At 43.8% G+C, this 15,684-nt stretch overlaps 1 protein-coding gene across 5 annotated transcripts in view; it reads right to left on the bottom strand.

Annotated features, from left to right (window-relative positions):
• The window catches only part of RSBN1L (round spermatid basic protein 1 like), a 110,258-nt gene extending 99,724 nt beyond the window's left edge, over positions 1-10,534 (bottom strand). For 3 of the 5 annotated variants that reach the window (XM_043497607.1, XM_038402950.1, XM_043497619.1), the window contains exon 1: positions 9,875-10,531. In XM_043497607.1, the coding sequence (XP_043353542.1) occupies positions 9,875-10,448 (574 nt within the window). In that variant the 5' untranslated portion in view covers positions 10,449-10,531. Of the gene's footprint in view, positions 1-9,874 lie in introns of all 5 variants that reach the window. The other 2 variants (XM_038402940.1, XM_043497602.1) reach the window with 2 other exon arrangements.
• Positions 10,535-15,684: the final 5,150 nt, after the last annotated feature.

The following is a 15,684-nucleotide window of genomic DNA, read 5'->3' as shown; positions in this document are numbered from 1 at the left end:
ATTGGGGGCTTTCTATACATATAGTGTTTTAAAAGGAATGATCATAAAACAAGCCAGTCAGATTGGCAGATTATTCCCAGTCTTGGAAGCATAATACATGCAAAATAAATGGTAGCAGCAACATTTTGAATATAGTATCCCATGGCCTATGAAGACGCAAAAGAGGTTTAACTGGTCTGGAAGCAACAAGCTTTAGGACCCTGTAGCATGTCAAAAGGCTGTAGCTGCTTTGCATTAATTTTCCAGATGGTAAACCACATCAGTAGTCAATAACAGATTACGTATTAAGTGTTCTTCCTCTGCCTCCTCCCTTTGATTTAAGGAGAATTGTCATAAGGCAAAATATTTACAAGTTACTGTTAAAGGATAGTCAATCTTGTTAACACCAAGTGTATTACACTTAGGAAAAAATTAAGAAGAGTGAATGTAGAATATTGGTCTTAGTCTGCCCCTCCTCATTTTACTACTAATATTTTTAAAGGTGAAATCTCAAATATCCATTTGAGATCCATTTATTTGGTTATGTAGATACAGAGGAATGTTTAACAGTTTAAGAACACTACTTCATAGGCTGTGACACACCTACATACGTGAAGTGCCGGCAAATACACAAGCGCAGGCCTCCTACACTTGTGTGCAAACAAAACACAGCGTTTTTGGAATACAGAAAGTTATTTTCTCCTTATTCAAACAGATTTGGCTAGTGTCCCTTTAAGCAGGGAAAACAGAACTTGGAATTGGAAACATTATTCCAGAAATCTCCTTGCCAGTGGAGAGAAGGAAATTTTCCCTTGTGAATGGTAAAGAAGACAGACTCCCTTAAATTCTTCAGAAATGTAAGTTTTCATCTAAAAAGATATAAGGGTCTACTCTTCATGGTTCCAAAGAAGACCTTCTAAACATATACAAATGCAGTTTGTTTTCTGAATATGCAGGGAACAGCCTGAAGAGAGAAATGAATTTACAAATTTAAGGCCCCAAACCCAGTCTGAACACTAGGGAGTTCTGCCAGGGATTGGAAGGGGAGGAAAACAGGACATTGCATCAGCACAGCAAACAAGGACACGAACTCCAGTTTTAGGTCTAAGGACTATGCCACTTGCGTCTTAACTATGTGCAGAAGAACGGTCAGTTATTCTGTACGGCAGCAATCAACCTCAGCCAAAATTTATGCAGCACAATAGCATGCAGAGCTGGATTCTAGTGTGCATCTCTATATATGCTCTCCATGTCCTGTCCCCTCACATCTTGCTCCACAAAACAATACCTGTAAGAATATTCTGTGGGAACAAAATAGGAACAGGATTTGCCCTCAAGAGAAATATAAAACTCCCTCAATTCTTCTCAGCTTTAGTGAAGCTTCTCTCAGTTTTAGTTTTATATTTCAAAACTAAACTTCTGTATGTCTGGAACTTCCAAGATAATTCCACCATCTCCCAGACTGCCCTCACACTTCATGTGCACTTAATTGATCACTACTGCTCAATCTAATGAGATACTGGATGACTTGTAAGAAATTTGATCAGAAGCTTCCGGAAAGTTAATGATAGCTGAGAAGGTTCCTTCTATGTTCTGAAAGTGAAATAAGACTACCAATTTCTACTTCACTGAAGAAAGAAAAGGGGATTGAGGAAGTGTTCATATGAAGCATCATATAGAATATGAAGGAAATGAAAGCAAAACAAATAAAGAGAGAGAGTTAATAAAAAAAAGGAGGCATGCTCTTAATTCCACTACGTGTGAAAAAGATATTTTCCCAAAGTCAGTGGGGAAGTTTGAACGCCAAGCAGGATACACAGCAGATGTAAAGTGAAGTAATGCAACTCTGGCAATTTCCATTTTTCTATTTCTGTTGGGGAAGCCCACCAAAAATTCAGAGAGAGCTGGAACAGCAGAAGTAAGGAATGAACTACTGCCGCATGACCAAGGAAGTGTTGAGGAAGGACTCCACCTACCCTGCCAGGACAGCAGAACCAGACAGACAGTCTCTTTCGACTACAAAAACAGAGCTGGTTCTTGAATTAGGATCCATTAGAAAACAGCAGGTAAATAGTTTCCTTATAACGTTTTGCCAATTTGTAGCAAAAAAGAGAAATTACCTCACTGGACTCCCTTAACAGTGATTTAGTACCTTCACTATAATTCTGAACAGTAACCTTACCTATCAAAAGTTATTAAAATTTCTCTTATTTGAAATTTAGATAATGTCAGCACTGTCATGCTTAATTAAGGCAACAAAGGGCTGATAGAACCCTAAACTTTAAATTTAAAACATTTTCTAGCCCTTTTCCTCAAAGACTGACAGACCGTAACCCAGTCATTAAGAGGGGCACTATTGGAATTTTTTTCTTCATAAAGAGACTTCAGAGCTTTGTAAATGAGAGCTTCTCATGTTGAGAACCAAGAGGCCACCTAAAACTTGGAGGTTCTCCCCTCCTTTGGGCTTAAAGAAAAAAAAAAACTAACCCCTCATAGCTTGCACACGTAGTGCGCATACTGCCAGAGGCCTTGTCATCCTGTGTATTTTATAGTTCTGTTGCTGCTCCTTGGTTTGCTCTGGAATGGAGATTTATCCTAGGAGTAATCCATTTCCTTCATTTAGTAAACCTTACCATTCCAGTAACCATTGGAGAGACGAGACTGGATGTGCTCTCTCTCCCCATGGCAAAATTAAGTCCAAGGACTTCTTTATGGGACCATGTGGAAGCATAGGGGACTACAATTGCCTCACACCTTGCAACGAGTCTGAGTCACAAAGAAACATGGGCATACACCAGAAGAACAGATTTGAGGGTGGGGACAGGAAGCGAAGACACAGGATATCTTACCTAGGGGACCCTGACTCTAGAGCTGTGGAGTATGCATAATTAACCAGACAGGTCAGTTCAGCAGTGACCAACCACAGCATAGATAGCCATAGAAAAACTAATTGAATTGAAGTATTTATATCAGAATGGCAATGCATCCACATGGAGCTTGCACTAACTGAATTCCAACAAAACTGAGTTAAGTCAATTCTGAATGGCTTAATAATTTAGTTAGCAAGATAAGCAGACAGAAGCTCAGGTGTATGCGGACACAAGGCAGATTGTGCTGGAAAAAGAAAAAGTGCAACTTCCTTGTGTGCACAAGTCTCAAAAAAAAAAAAAAAAAAAGGAAGCGTGTCAATCCACCTCCTTCCTCTCACTTGTCTCCCCCTCAAGCCCTTCAGAGCAGGGATCCCCTTCCTATGACATTACGAGATCTGTAGAAGGAAACGGAGCCTCTTTGAGAGTAAAGAAATCATTTTCTTTTCTGTGGATTTAAGAACCACCCCACACACACTAGGTTCATCAGCCAACACACACCACCAGTCAGAAGCTGCTCCCTCAACGTACACCTACACTGCAATGAAAAACCTACAGCTGGCCCATATCAGCTGACTCAGGCTGCAGGGCTGTTCCATTGCAGTGTAAACTTCTGGGCTCAGCCTAGAGCCCAGGCTCTAGGATCCTGCAAGGCAGGAGAGTCCTAGAGCTCAGGCTGAAGTCTGAATATGTAAACACTAGAAGATGTAAACCAATCTGTATATTAAAGTGCCTTTCAGATGCTTCCTTTTATGGTGGGTAAAAATTAGCTTTCAATCTAAAGTGTCATCTTAATGTTAATCATTTAAAACCACCATTCATAAACTGTCTCACATTTCGAGAAGATACCAGTGGGCCTCTAATGTTAACTTGCCCAAAAAACAAACCGTGCATTTCACATTTTCAAAATTAGTATTTGTATTATGCCAGCTTAAACCTGAAATGCTAGGTCTTTAAGCTATGGTGTTAATCCTCATCAGGCAATTTGTAAAGGTAGTTAGGGTCAACAGTTTGAACTACCTGGTGCATTTGACAGCATACTAACAAGACACGAGTACCCACACACAACAAAAGTTTTCGGTCATTGCCCTGCAAAAGCAAAGCAATCAGGTATCAGAAGGAAAAGTGTTTTATGCATTTCACCTGCTATTTTTGAAGAGTTCAGATACCATTTTCTACTCTAAGGTTAAAAGAATTTAAAAAAAAAAAAAAAAGGACAAAAATATACTCCCACTTTTATTCACCCTATTAACCCACCAAATAACTTAGTGTAACATAATATGGTCAAAGCTAGAAGAACAGAAGACCAGGACTCATTTTACATTCTCATTTTATAGTCCCTTACTCTGCTGCCTCAAATATCTCCAATTTAATGCGACAGTCTTGAACAAACTAATATGCAATTTAACAGTTCTTTCAATATGAGGATCTCAAAGAGGTTCACCAAAAAAAATAAATAAAATAAAATCAATGAATTAAGCCTCATATCTCAAGGTGCTGAGGAAATATTACTCCCATTTCAAGAATGAGGAAATGGACAGAGATTAAAAGATTTGCCCACGGTAACACAAAGTCTCTTGTATATCGGGATATAGAATCTAAATCTCCCAATTCCCAGACCTGTGATTGAGCCACATCACAATCCACCTCCTTAAAATACACTCTTTTGCTGCATATTCACATTGTCAGTCTTGTTATTACTGACCAAGACTTGTTAATAATGACCTTTGTGTTTGGAAACTTATATGCTTGTATAGTGACACACACAACTTTATATATAAATTAATAAATAAATAAATAAATAATGCAGGGCCAGTATATCTTAAATATGTAAATTGTTTAAAATGTTTAACAGCTATAATCAGTATCACTAAGGGTATGCTACAGGCCCCAGCTGCCTTAAAAAACAAAAATATCCAAAGTGTAAAACCATATCGCACCACTTACTGTCACCTTGTGATCTGCTCTTCCTACCTCCCAAGGATGAAATGGAGGGAGTGTAAAGGGAAATTCAATTGAGAACTAATGTATGTCACTTGCACAGTAAGCAAACATTTCATATAATAGGTTACCAAAAAAAATAAAATTAAAAAAATGCACTAATAGTAGCCAGGGTCACAGGGAAACAGAAAGCAGTAGAAAGTTGTCTCTTCTCTAATACACAACATTCAGAAGAAAAGGTAGGATGCTTTTCTTAACTGTAGAAGGAAGTCTACCGTAAATCTGAATAAAGCTACAGAAAAATGCATATGCTTTCTGAAGGTAACCTTTTCTGCTACAGGTCTCAATTTTTTAGAATAAAAGGCAAATGCATCATTTTGACATCTTGTTTATGTTTGATAGCATGGAATTCTGCTGAAGAATCCTGTGCTTTTTAGCTACTACAAGATTTTCTGAAGGAGAATCGAGTCATGCTTGGTCATGGAATTTGATCTGAATTTTATCTCTATACCTGTTATATTGCTTTAGGATGATAAGTTTTCAGTTTTGTTCAGAAGAAACTGAGAATGGTCATTGTATGCTTTTATATAGCAACGGATTACTTAGCACAGAGTACATGACATAACTCTAATCCTGGGATTCTGCACCCAAAAAAAAAAATCTGTGCACAGTATTCTAAAGTTCTGCAAAATTATGCATATTTTATTTATCAAAGTAATACTATATAATCATACCAGTTTCACTTATTTTTGTAGTTTATTTCAAAATACCTGTCAGCAACTGTCTGTAACAAAACAACAAAAAAATCCCCCAGAGTAGAGACAACCCAGTTTCTGTTCCTCTACCCCACTCCCACCAGAGCCCAGCTGCTGGCCCTGCCGAGCCCAGACCACCTGTAACCTCTTCCCCCCACAGAGCCCAGCGGGGGGGGGGGGGCGTCTTCCTGAGCCCAGGAATCCAGAGGGAGAAACAGCCTGGGTCCTAGGCTTGTGCATAGTTTCCCGCAAGCGACCTTCTTCCTTCAGAGTCTGCTGGGAACTGCAGCTCTGCAGAACCTTCAGCTCCTCCTGCCCCTCCCCCCCGGCAGTATCGTTTATTTGGGGGTTGGGAAAACTGGACTCTCCAGTGGCCCCTAGTGGCAGCCAGCTGCTCTGCAGCACCAATTCTGTGGTGGGGAAAAGGAAATTCTGCATTGCACAGTGGCACAGATTTCCCTCAGAAGTACATACTCAGATTGTGTGGAATCTAAGCTCTTCTTTAAAAAAAGATTCTCACTCTCATGGCTGCAGAGAACCTCCCAAAGGATGAACAGAGTTTAAATCAAAGTTATGATGTTTAAGTGTCAACATTAAAGACCATCATGGTGATGGCACTGCCAAGTCAACATTAACCAATCATCTGGTGGACGGAACAGGTTAGGAGGGAGAAAAGCCCTCAAGGAGCAGGAACTGGGGGAGCTGCTGCAGAAAAGAAAATACATAAATACTCTATTGTCCCCTTGATCTTGTGGGAATTCCCTCCTTCCACAATGACGCTAATGATAGTAGGCAAGTATGCCATTTTGAATTTATACCTGGTGTCTCAGACCATAATAAAACATGGGATTTGTCCCTCTCATCCAAATAAGCCTCACATCCTTAGCCTACAATATTTAATTTCCTTTGCATTACTCAGGAAGAGAAGGTTCCTCAGTAAGGAGCCCACTTACCAAAAGGAAGATACCCAGTAAGTGAACAAAAATCATCAGCCCTGACTGATTACAGATCTAAGTACAATCATTTGAAACAAGGAGAACCCCCCACACACACTTCCTTTCTCCCCTCCAAATCATTATTTATTCTCTAGACATCATGCAACAAAAAATTAGGACTATCGAGATGCCACTGTCAGACTGGGGAGAATGATTTGCAAAGACAACTTTTCTTGACAACTGCAAAAAGGCGAAGAGTTTCTTCACATGCCCCTAAACTCATGCCAATTATAAAGATTGGAAGACTTTCTTCTGAAATGTATTTAAGACATTTAGATCTTTAGTATTACACTAAATTACATTAATATTTTTACAAAAACAAAGCCCCAATACCCTATTGTCTGTTTCTCAGCCAGCTGCTATTTCTCATTTCAGCAATGGCTGAAAGCAGAGTTCAGTACTATTAACAAAAAGACTAGCTGAAACACAGACCTGTTTAAAAAATGCTATTTCCCTGCCAATTCAGGATTATTCCCTAAGGTACATTTACTAGTCAGTGCCTTTTCCAACCTAATTTTAAGCATCTAAAAACAGGACCATCACAATGTGTCTCGGAAGACTGTTTCCACAGCCTACTATGTATATCAGGAATTTATTATATACAGCAGTGGTTCTTAACTAGAAGTGCGCATACCGTTGAGGGTACATAGAGGTCTTCCAGGGCATACGTCAATCTAGCTATTTGCTAGTTTTATAATAGGCTACATAAAAAGCATTAGCCAAGTCAATACAAAACTAAAATTTCATACAATGGCTTGTTTATACTGCTCTATATACACTATACACTGAAATGTAAGTACAATATTTATATTCCAATTGATTTTATAATTATATGCTAAAAATGTAACCAATTTTTTAGTAATAAAGTGCTGTGATACTTTTGTATTTTTATGTCTGATTTTATAAGCAAGTAGTTTTTAAGTGAGATGAAACCTGGGGTACACAAGACAAATCAGACTCCTGAAATGGTACAGTAGTCTGGAAATGTTGGGAACCACTGGTACACAGGTCACATTTTCCCTTTTTTAAATTTAGTTTCATGATTCCTAGTTATACTAGCAATTTTCTATGACACACAGAAAATTCAAAACTTGTGGGATGTCTATCATGCTTTACCAGGAGGTGTTTATCCCCATCCCTAAAACACCAAAATCAGGGCTTGAAGAATATACCTCTGCCACTATATCATTCCCCCTCAATCTCTTCTGGGATCTCCTCTCCCTTGAATAATTCCAGTACATACCTCTGTTAATGCTCAGACTTTCCTCAAGCAAAATGTGAAATTTATTGTTTCAATACTGCCCACCATGGTCTGAATACCAACAATGAAAAAGTGACCAACCTTGTAAATTTCATGATGCTGCTCATCATTTTCCCTGCAGTAAAAGCAGGGGAACTGTCTGGCTGCAAATTCAGGATGATGACACTGCTTCAGCTTATATTAATTCACATTTAGAAAGTTATAATTACAGCCAAAAGAGCAAGATGGGGGGGGGGGGGGGGAACAAAAAAAACCACTCAGTGCTATGGAAAATTTATGTATTGTGGCCCTCAATTGCTTTGAAAAGTTTTATCCATTAGGGTGCATGGATTTTTCAAGCAATAATTGAAAGGTTAGGACAAATGTTCACAAGGCTTTACAGCTAAAATCTCAAGTACTTTTGCTTGTCCATATACTACCTCTATTTGTCATTTCCCAGAGAAAAGCCTGTTGTTGTGGCACCTCTAATAAAGAGCCAACCACTATTTTCAAGGAGGCCCAGCTTCACATGACAATTTTTATCAGGCAGTATCTTTTAAAGACTTAGAGACATTTTATCTTGCTATTGTAACATTGTTTCCACAAATGCATTTATATGTTTGTGACACACTGAGACCATATAATACCACTCTGAATGAACAGAGATTTTTTCCAAAACTGCATAGCTCTTAGTACCCATTTTCCTAGCAGGCAGGAGGACTTCATCCCTATTAGACAGATATATGGAGAATTACCTTTAAAAAAAAAAAAAAAAAAAAGGTATTTTTGGTGAGATTATGAAGGTATTTTCTTCCCCAAATTAGCCTTAAGTATTTTACTTGTTCAACTATTGCGTCTCTGGCTTGTCAATTTAAATACCAGAAATGTCTAGTATTTAAGACCCCAATCCCAAAGACCTATGCATATGCTTAACTTTAAGCTTGTGAATAATATATAGAACTATTCACAACGCTAAGCATGTCCTTGAAGTCTTTACAGAATCACGGTCTAATATCAATGACTAAAGATATTAATAGAAAGAGCCTAATTTTTAAAACAGCTGTAAGTTTTAACTGAAATGGCCGCTAGCCTAAGATAGTTCTAAGCATCAGGAATTGTTCTTCTCATCGCACATGGGAAGTGATGCTTGTAGATCCGAAAGCTGTGTGATGATTTGGGTCAAATATAAAAAGCCAACACATTATCTACCTCTCCTCCAGAAGAAAGTTCAAGCTCTCTGTAGTTATGTTCACCCACTTAAGTCAGCCCAAAACACGCTCTCCCAAGTACTTCTCAGAAGTTTTACCCTGATGATCCTCTGGAAATGATTTTGAAGAGGCATTCAGATGGAGTGTTCAATGGCCACCTCTCTAGAGTCTAGAAGCATGTTGTTCTCTGCCACTGCATGACACAACCCATAAAAAATTAATGGGGGGGGGGGTGAGAGAGAGAACCACACCAGGGTCTCATGTCCATTACAGGAAAGCGTTTGCAGCTTACACCTTCTCGGAATATTCGTTATTTCCGCACCAATGGCAAGAAGAGTTTCATTTGATGAACTGAATCAGACCACTAACCATCCTCATTTCCCTAATAGGTATGAAAACCCAAGGCCTCTGGCAGCTTCCAGCTGACGCCATCGCTAATTCCACACCCCCTTTTTTGACAGGATCCGCCAGACTGAGCTGTTGCTGCCGCCTTCTCCACGAAGCCTACACAAGAGCTCCAAGCCTAAGGTATCCCCGGCCCCTTCCGTGGTCGGGGGTGGCCGCGGGCATACGCCCTTAGACGTATGGGGGGGGGGGGAAGAGAGGCAGCCATTCCGATCAAAGAGTAGCTCAACATTACAACCATTTCCTGCTCCCAGCGCAGCAGCTTCAGGGAGACCCAAAGCCCGGGAAACCCCCACCTGCCAGCCACGCCCCCACGCCCCGGGGCGCAGTCCCCTCCCGGCCCCGCCACCCCTCCCATCACCTCCTCCTCAGTCACCCTCCCTCCAAGGCCTCCACTGAAACCGGCGGCTTCTCCGGCGTCCCAGCCGGGCGAAACTGAGGGTTCGGTCACCCTGCGCCGCGGAGCGCGGCCCCGGACACCCACCTTTCTGCAACAGCAGCGTCACCTCGCCGTTCTCCTCCCGGCCGGCCGCACTCAGGCCGCCTCCCGCCGCCACGGCCCCGTGCTTCCTCTTCTCCTTGTCCCGCTTCTCCTTGGGCCTCTTGGGTTTGCCGGTGCTGGTGCTGCCGCTGCCGCCCCCATCGGCGGCCGGGTCCAGGCGATGCCTGTGGTGGCGGTGCTGGTGCTGCTGCTGGGAGGGGGCCGGCAGCAAGACGGCGGGCGGCAACAGCTTGCCGTGCAGTTGAGAGGGGAAAGCGAAGGCTCCCCCGCCCCCAGGTGGGCCGGCAGGGAGCGCCGCGAAGCCCCAGGCGGTGGGGCCGCCGTAGCCCGACGCTGGTGGCGGGGGCGGCGGCGGCGGCTGCCTATTACTGCCGCCGCCACCCCCTTCGCCGTTGACGCGCTTGGGGCCCTTCAGGCCCTTCTCCTCCGCTCCCTTCAGCCTCTTGGCGGCCGGCTGGGGCCCCCGGGAAGCCTTGGCGGCCGGAGGCGGCCTAGCGCCGAACGACTCCTGCTCCGGCGGCGCCGCGCCGCGAACGGGACTGGAGGACTCCGCCATTTTGGGCTCCTGCTTCTATTTACTCTCCGCTCGGATCAACCGACCGCACCGGGAGGGGCGGGGAGCGGGGCCGCGGCGCCATGGCCTCGCCCAATGGGAGGGGGAGGCGCCGGAGAGACAAGGCGCCCAGCCAATCGCAGGGGAGAGGGGCGAGCTGTGAGGCGGATAGGGAAGGCGGGCTCGGCTGAGTGCGCAGTTGGTGGGTGAGGGGTGGCAGGGCTGCTGTCATGGAGAGCTCAGCTGCTCGCGGGGCGGAGACACTTGAAGCGGGAGCGGCCGCGCGGCAGCCTGAGGGGCGGGCAGGGCGCGGGAGGTGGCTGGGAGCCGCCTGTCAGTTTGCCGCGCTAGGAGCTGGAGCACAGCGGCTCCTCCCTGAGGCCGGGCTGGGGCCCCTAGAGCGCCCCCGCCGCCTGCCTTGGGTGCACCCAGCCTGCGCGCAAATGGTGGGAGGCTGGCGGCAGCGTCCCTGCGCAGCAGCATGGGGGGGGGGGGGGGGAGGGATAGCTCAGTGGTTTGAGCATAGGCCTGCTAAACCCAGGGTTGTGAGTTCAATCCCTGAGGGGGCCATTTGGGATCTGGGGCAAAAATTAGGGATGGGCCCTGCTTTGAGCAGGCGGTAGGACTAGGTGACCTCCCGAGGTCCCTTCCAACCCTGACATTCTATGAAAACAAAAAGAATATCTCGTGGGGGTCAGCACGGGGTGGGGATGAAGAGACTGTTTCAAGCAGGGCAGATTATGCCCCTTGAGAGGGGTGCATAGTAACCTGGATCTGCATAGTAACCTGGATCTTCATGCATGCAGCGGCCTGGCTAGTGTTATTCAGAGAGCAGTGGGAACCTCCTGGCAGCAGTCCCCAGAAAGCTGCTCACACAACTGGGAGAAAACTGCCAAAACACACCAACGGCAGATCCTGCCAGCCCGTATAGCACTTAGCTTTTGCTTGAGGCCCCATCATTGCAGTATCAAAGCTGGCATAAGTATTAGACTATAAAATACATAAATTTCAAACAGTTACCTTTGAAGTAGATCTCACATCCCCTGAAAGATTACAGTTAAAGCCCTGGCAAAAGGTAAGCTCAACTTAGCAGCACTGGCACACACTTCAGTCAAGGCACTAATTTACTGCATTCGGGTGGAAGGGACACCACAGCAGCTGGTCTCAGGTTTGTTTGCTGGTCTCAGCTGGTTTGTTTTCATGGACAGCGGGGGCACCTAACTGAGGGAATCAGAGTAGCAGCCATGTTAGTCTGCATTCGCAAAAAGAAAAGGAGTACTTGTGGCACCTTAGAGACTAACAAATTTACTTGAGCATAAGCTTTCGTGAGCTACAGCTCACTTCATCAGATGCCATCTGGTGAAGTGAGCTGTAGCTCACAAAAGCTTATGCTCAAGTAAATTTGTTAGTCTCTAAGGTGCCACAAGTACTGCTTTTCTTTTAACTGAGGAAAGTGATCATGGAGTTTACCCCAAGTCATAGTGTAACCAAGATTTCTGTAGCCTTTCAATTTAAAGCTGAATTTTCAGGACTCTAAAATGCACATAGGCAGTGCTCCTGGAAGCTAGTATCCTAATTAGTATATAATACTAATTGAGGGCCTGGCCTAAATCTCTTGGTACAAGTTAGATTTTGTCAAGGGGTTGCTGACCAGCTATATCCAATCCTAGACCTGGACTACAATTAAAATTTAGGTTGAGATAGGTACGTTGCTCAAGGTTGTGAAAAATGCACACCCTTGACCGACATAGCTATGCTCACCTAACCCCCAATGAAGACATGGCTAGGTTTACAGAAAAATGCTTCCTGGCTCCGTCGCTTGGGGAGGTTGTGTTCCTACAGTGATTGGGGGGAAAAAAAAAATTCTGTAATTGTAGGCAGGCTTTGTCTACACTACAGAGTTGTGCTGCCATAGCTATGGGTCCATAGCTATGCTGGTATAATCCTGGCAGTGTAGAACGTTTTTTCCAGGTGGTGGGCCTGATCTGGGATCCTAGAAATCTGTTTGACAAGGAAAAACATGGAATTTGCATTTTTACAGAGATTATTTAGTTTTTACATTTTGTGAAAAAACAGAGACATATACAGTAGAACCCATTTATCAGAGTTTCTGTTATTCAACCCTCCATATTAACCGAACCAATGCCAGAGACAGCCCTGGCCAGCTGGTGGTTCAGTTAATACTGAGAACTGGATAATGGAGGCTTGGATAAACAGGGTTCTATTGTATATCAGTAAAATACTGTGTTCAGCTCATACCTATATATATTGTGGCTAGGGGACCTGAAGTTCCGTATTTCATTTTAATCATAGAAAAATGCAGATTTTTATGGGGTTTTTTAATCCGAGAATTGGAGGGGGGGGGGTTATCACAGAAAACTAGGATCTCTAGTCCTGACCCACCAGTTGGTCACAAGAAGGTTCTAGGTGGGTTGCAATGTCCAGGGCTGGATTAACTGTCACTGAACCCTGATCTAGGCAAACATATGCTTCTCATGGCCCAGCACAAAGGGGAGGCTCTGAGGGGATTGGGGTGGAGAACAAACTTGCCCTGCACTCACCCCAGCACAGCAGCTCCTGTCCTGCAGGGCTAAGACTGCCTCCCAGCTTCAGGCATTATGTCCTAGCACACAGCGGGTCACAGCCCCACTCATGTTTGGCCTGGCCATCTCTCATGATGGAGAGGCAGCTTGGCCAAACCTGTGTGGCACTGTGACCCTGGTCACAACACCCAGAACAGGGAGCCAGGAGACATAGGAGCCATCACTGTGGGCTTGATTTCCACCCATCTTGGGGTTTCCCCTCTGCACTGGGCTGAGATTAAGGTTACAGTGCTGGAGCAGATAATATAGATATATAATGATGAATCACATAAAAGACAAAATGCAGTTGAATCGCTAAAGTAAAAAGTTTGGGATACACTGGTGTAGACATGGCCCTAGTTTCTGGCACCAAGAACAAGCTCCAAAATTTAGTCAGTGCAAAGTTAAACTTTTTTTTTGGCTCTGTGGAATGGTGTCCCAGACACCTGTGATTCCTATATGGCATGTCTGCACTGGGTGCAGACACTGCATGCAGGAAGGGAGAGACACTCACTTCCACAATATACCCTGTAGTGTAAGGGAATGTGCACTAGACAACATACCAAAAGACCGCAAGTTCTTTTCTGCTGAGTGATAATCCTTATGTACATTTCTTAACCCTTTCTGTTGACTAAGGTATCATACCCCTAACCTAAGGGATAGCAACTGTAAGTCCTTCCTACATTACAACTAAAACAACAGAAGCTGAACAAGGTCACTTCTGGCAGAGTAGGGAATATGATCCAGGTCTTAAATATGGCACACCCAAGTCATAGCCATTCACCACTTCTTGTCTTTTGTAAGGAGTGTGCCAAGTCTGTGTGAGTCATTATCCAGCCTATAACCACTGCTCTAACTAGTGGATCATACCTTTCCTTCCACATCCAGAAACAGAACCCAGAAATTCTGACTCCCAGCGTTATAGAGCTATCTGGCAAACATGTGCAACCCATTTACCACGAGTTAGATCAAGTGTAAGAGCATAGACAATTTATTTTAACTTATCGGGGCTAGTGTTAAAAAAAAATAGTTTATCACTTTGAAGAGTAGTTTTGTCCATAACTAAATTTGTCCACTGTGACATTACACCCCATATTCTTCAGAGAAATATTGTTGATATGTTTTAAGTTATGTTTTATGCAAGATGAGTCATGTGAGGTATCATTGGAAAGGTTGTGATTTATTGAATGTGATTATCCAATTTGTATCATTTCTGTATCTGAAGTTAGAAATATTGACTGTGTAATAATTACAACTGTGTTTTCACCTGGAGAACGCCCACCAGATAGTATGCAGAGAGCCTGGATGGTCCATTAGGAAGCGCAATAGGACTTTGAAGATACTAATCTCCCTTCTTCCTGAGAAGTTTCCTGGAATGCTGCTTTGACACTTCAGGGTCATGCGATAACGTCACCTGATACAGGATACCATCTTGAAATGATGCTACTTTTCCACAGGAGAGGGGAAGGGGAAAACTGGGAAACAAAGGATTCCCATCGTATGCAAATCCTGTTTAAGGCTGGGGAGTGAGTTAATCTGGGCTCTTCTCTACTGCCTCCCTGCCCAAAAAGGAAGACTGCTAAAAACACCTGAAGAAACAAAGGAACTAAGCTGGGGGAGCCCAGTTGAGCCCAGGCAAGAAAGGACAGCCTGTGAAGGCTATACATGGAGATTTAAGATGCAAGCAGTGCAGTTTACCTTCAAGAAATGGCAACCTGCATAAAACCACACTTAAGATGAGAAATTACTGTTTGTAGCCAATTTCTTTAATGTATTATGCCTGGTTTGCATGTTTTGTTTTATTTGCTCAGTAATCTACTTTGTTCTGTTTGCTATCCCTTATAATCACTTAAAATTTACCTTTTGTAGTTAATAACCTTGTTTTTTGTTTAGTCTAAAACCCAGTTTGTGCCATTCATAACTAGGGATTGGGGGAAGCTGTGCATATCTTCCTCCACATTGAGGGAGGGAGCAAATTTCATGATCTTATGCTATATAGATCTCTATACAGCGCAAGACAATATAATTTTGGATTTACACTCCAGAGGGTGTGTGCACATGAGTGCTGAGCAAACCCAGAGCTGAGTCCTCCCACACAGAGCTGATTGCAGACTCTGTGTGATTCTACAGCTGGGTTATCTTTACCTGAGTGTGTGCTGAAAGGGGGCTTGAGAGCCTGTCATATCAGCACAGGCTGGTAGGACAGGTGGGCTCAGGGGGACCCCAGCAAATCAGGTGGCACACTGGAAAGGGGGGTCCAACCCATCACAGCTACGTTTAATAAAGTGAAGTAAATGAGCTTCTGTTCCAGTCTCAGTACTTACTATTGCAATCTCTAAATTATATTGGGGGGGGGCTAAAGTCCCTCTTGCCCCCACTTATCTACACCCATGAAATGATGGAGCATTGTGGTGTGAATCTGAAGGTCACATGCTCAAAACCTGTTGCCAGCCTATGTGGTGAGCGTTAACAGTTAAAATTTAGTTAAGATTGCAGCCAGAGGAGGATTAAGGTTTCCTAGGGCCCTGGGCCAGAGCAAGTGAGGGGCCCCTCCATGGCCCCACCCCTCTCTGCCCCATCCCCGAACCTCATCACTGTTCCACCCAGGGTCCCCTCTAATCTGCCCCCTCACTGTGGCCTCAAGACTGGAGAAGTTC

The sequence above is a fragment of the Dermochelys coriacea genome, chromosome 1 (assembly GCF_009764565.3).
Source record: "Dermochelys coriacea isolate rDerCor1 chromosome 1, rDerCor1.pri.v4, whole genome shotgun sequence".
NCBI lineage: Eukaryota > Metazoa > Chordata > Testudines > Dermochelyidae > Dermochelys > Dermochelys coriacea.
Note: the sequence above shows the minus strand (reverse complement) of the source record. Positions and strands in the feature narration are given on the sequence as shown.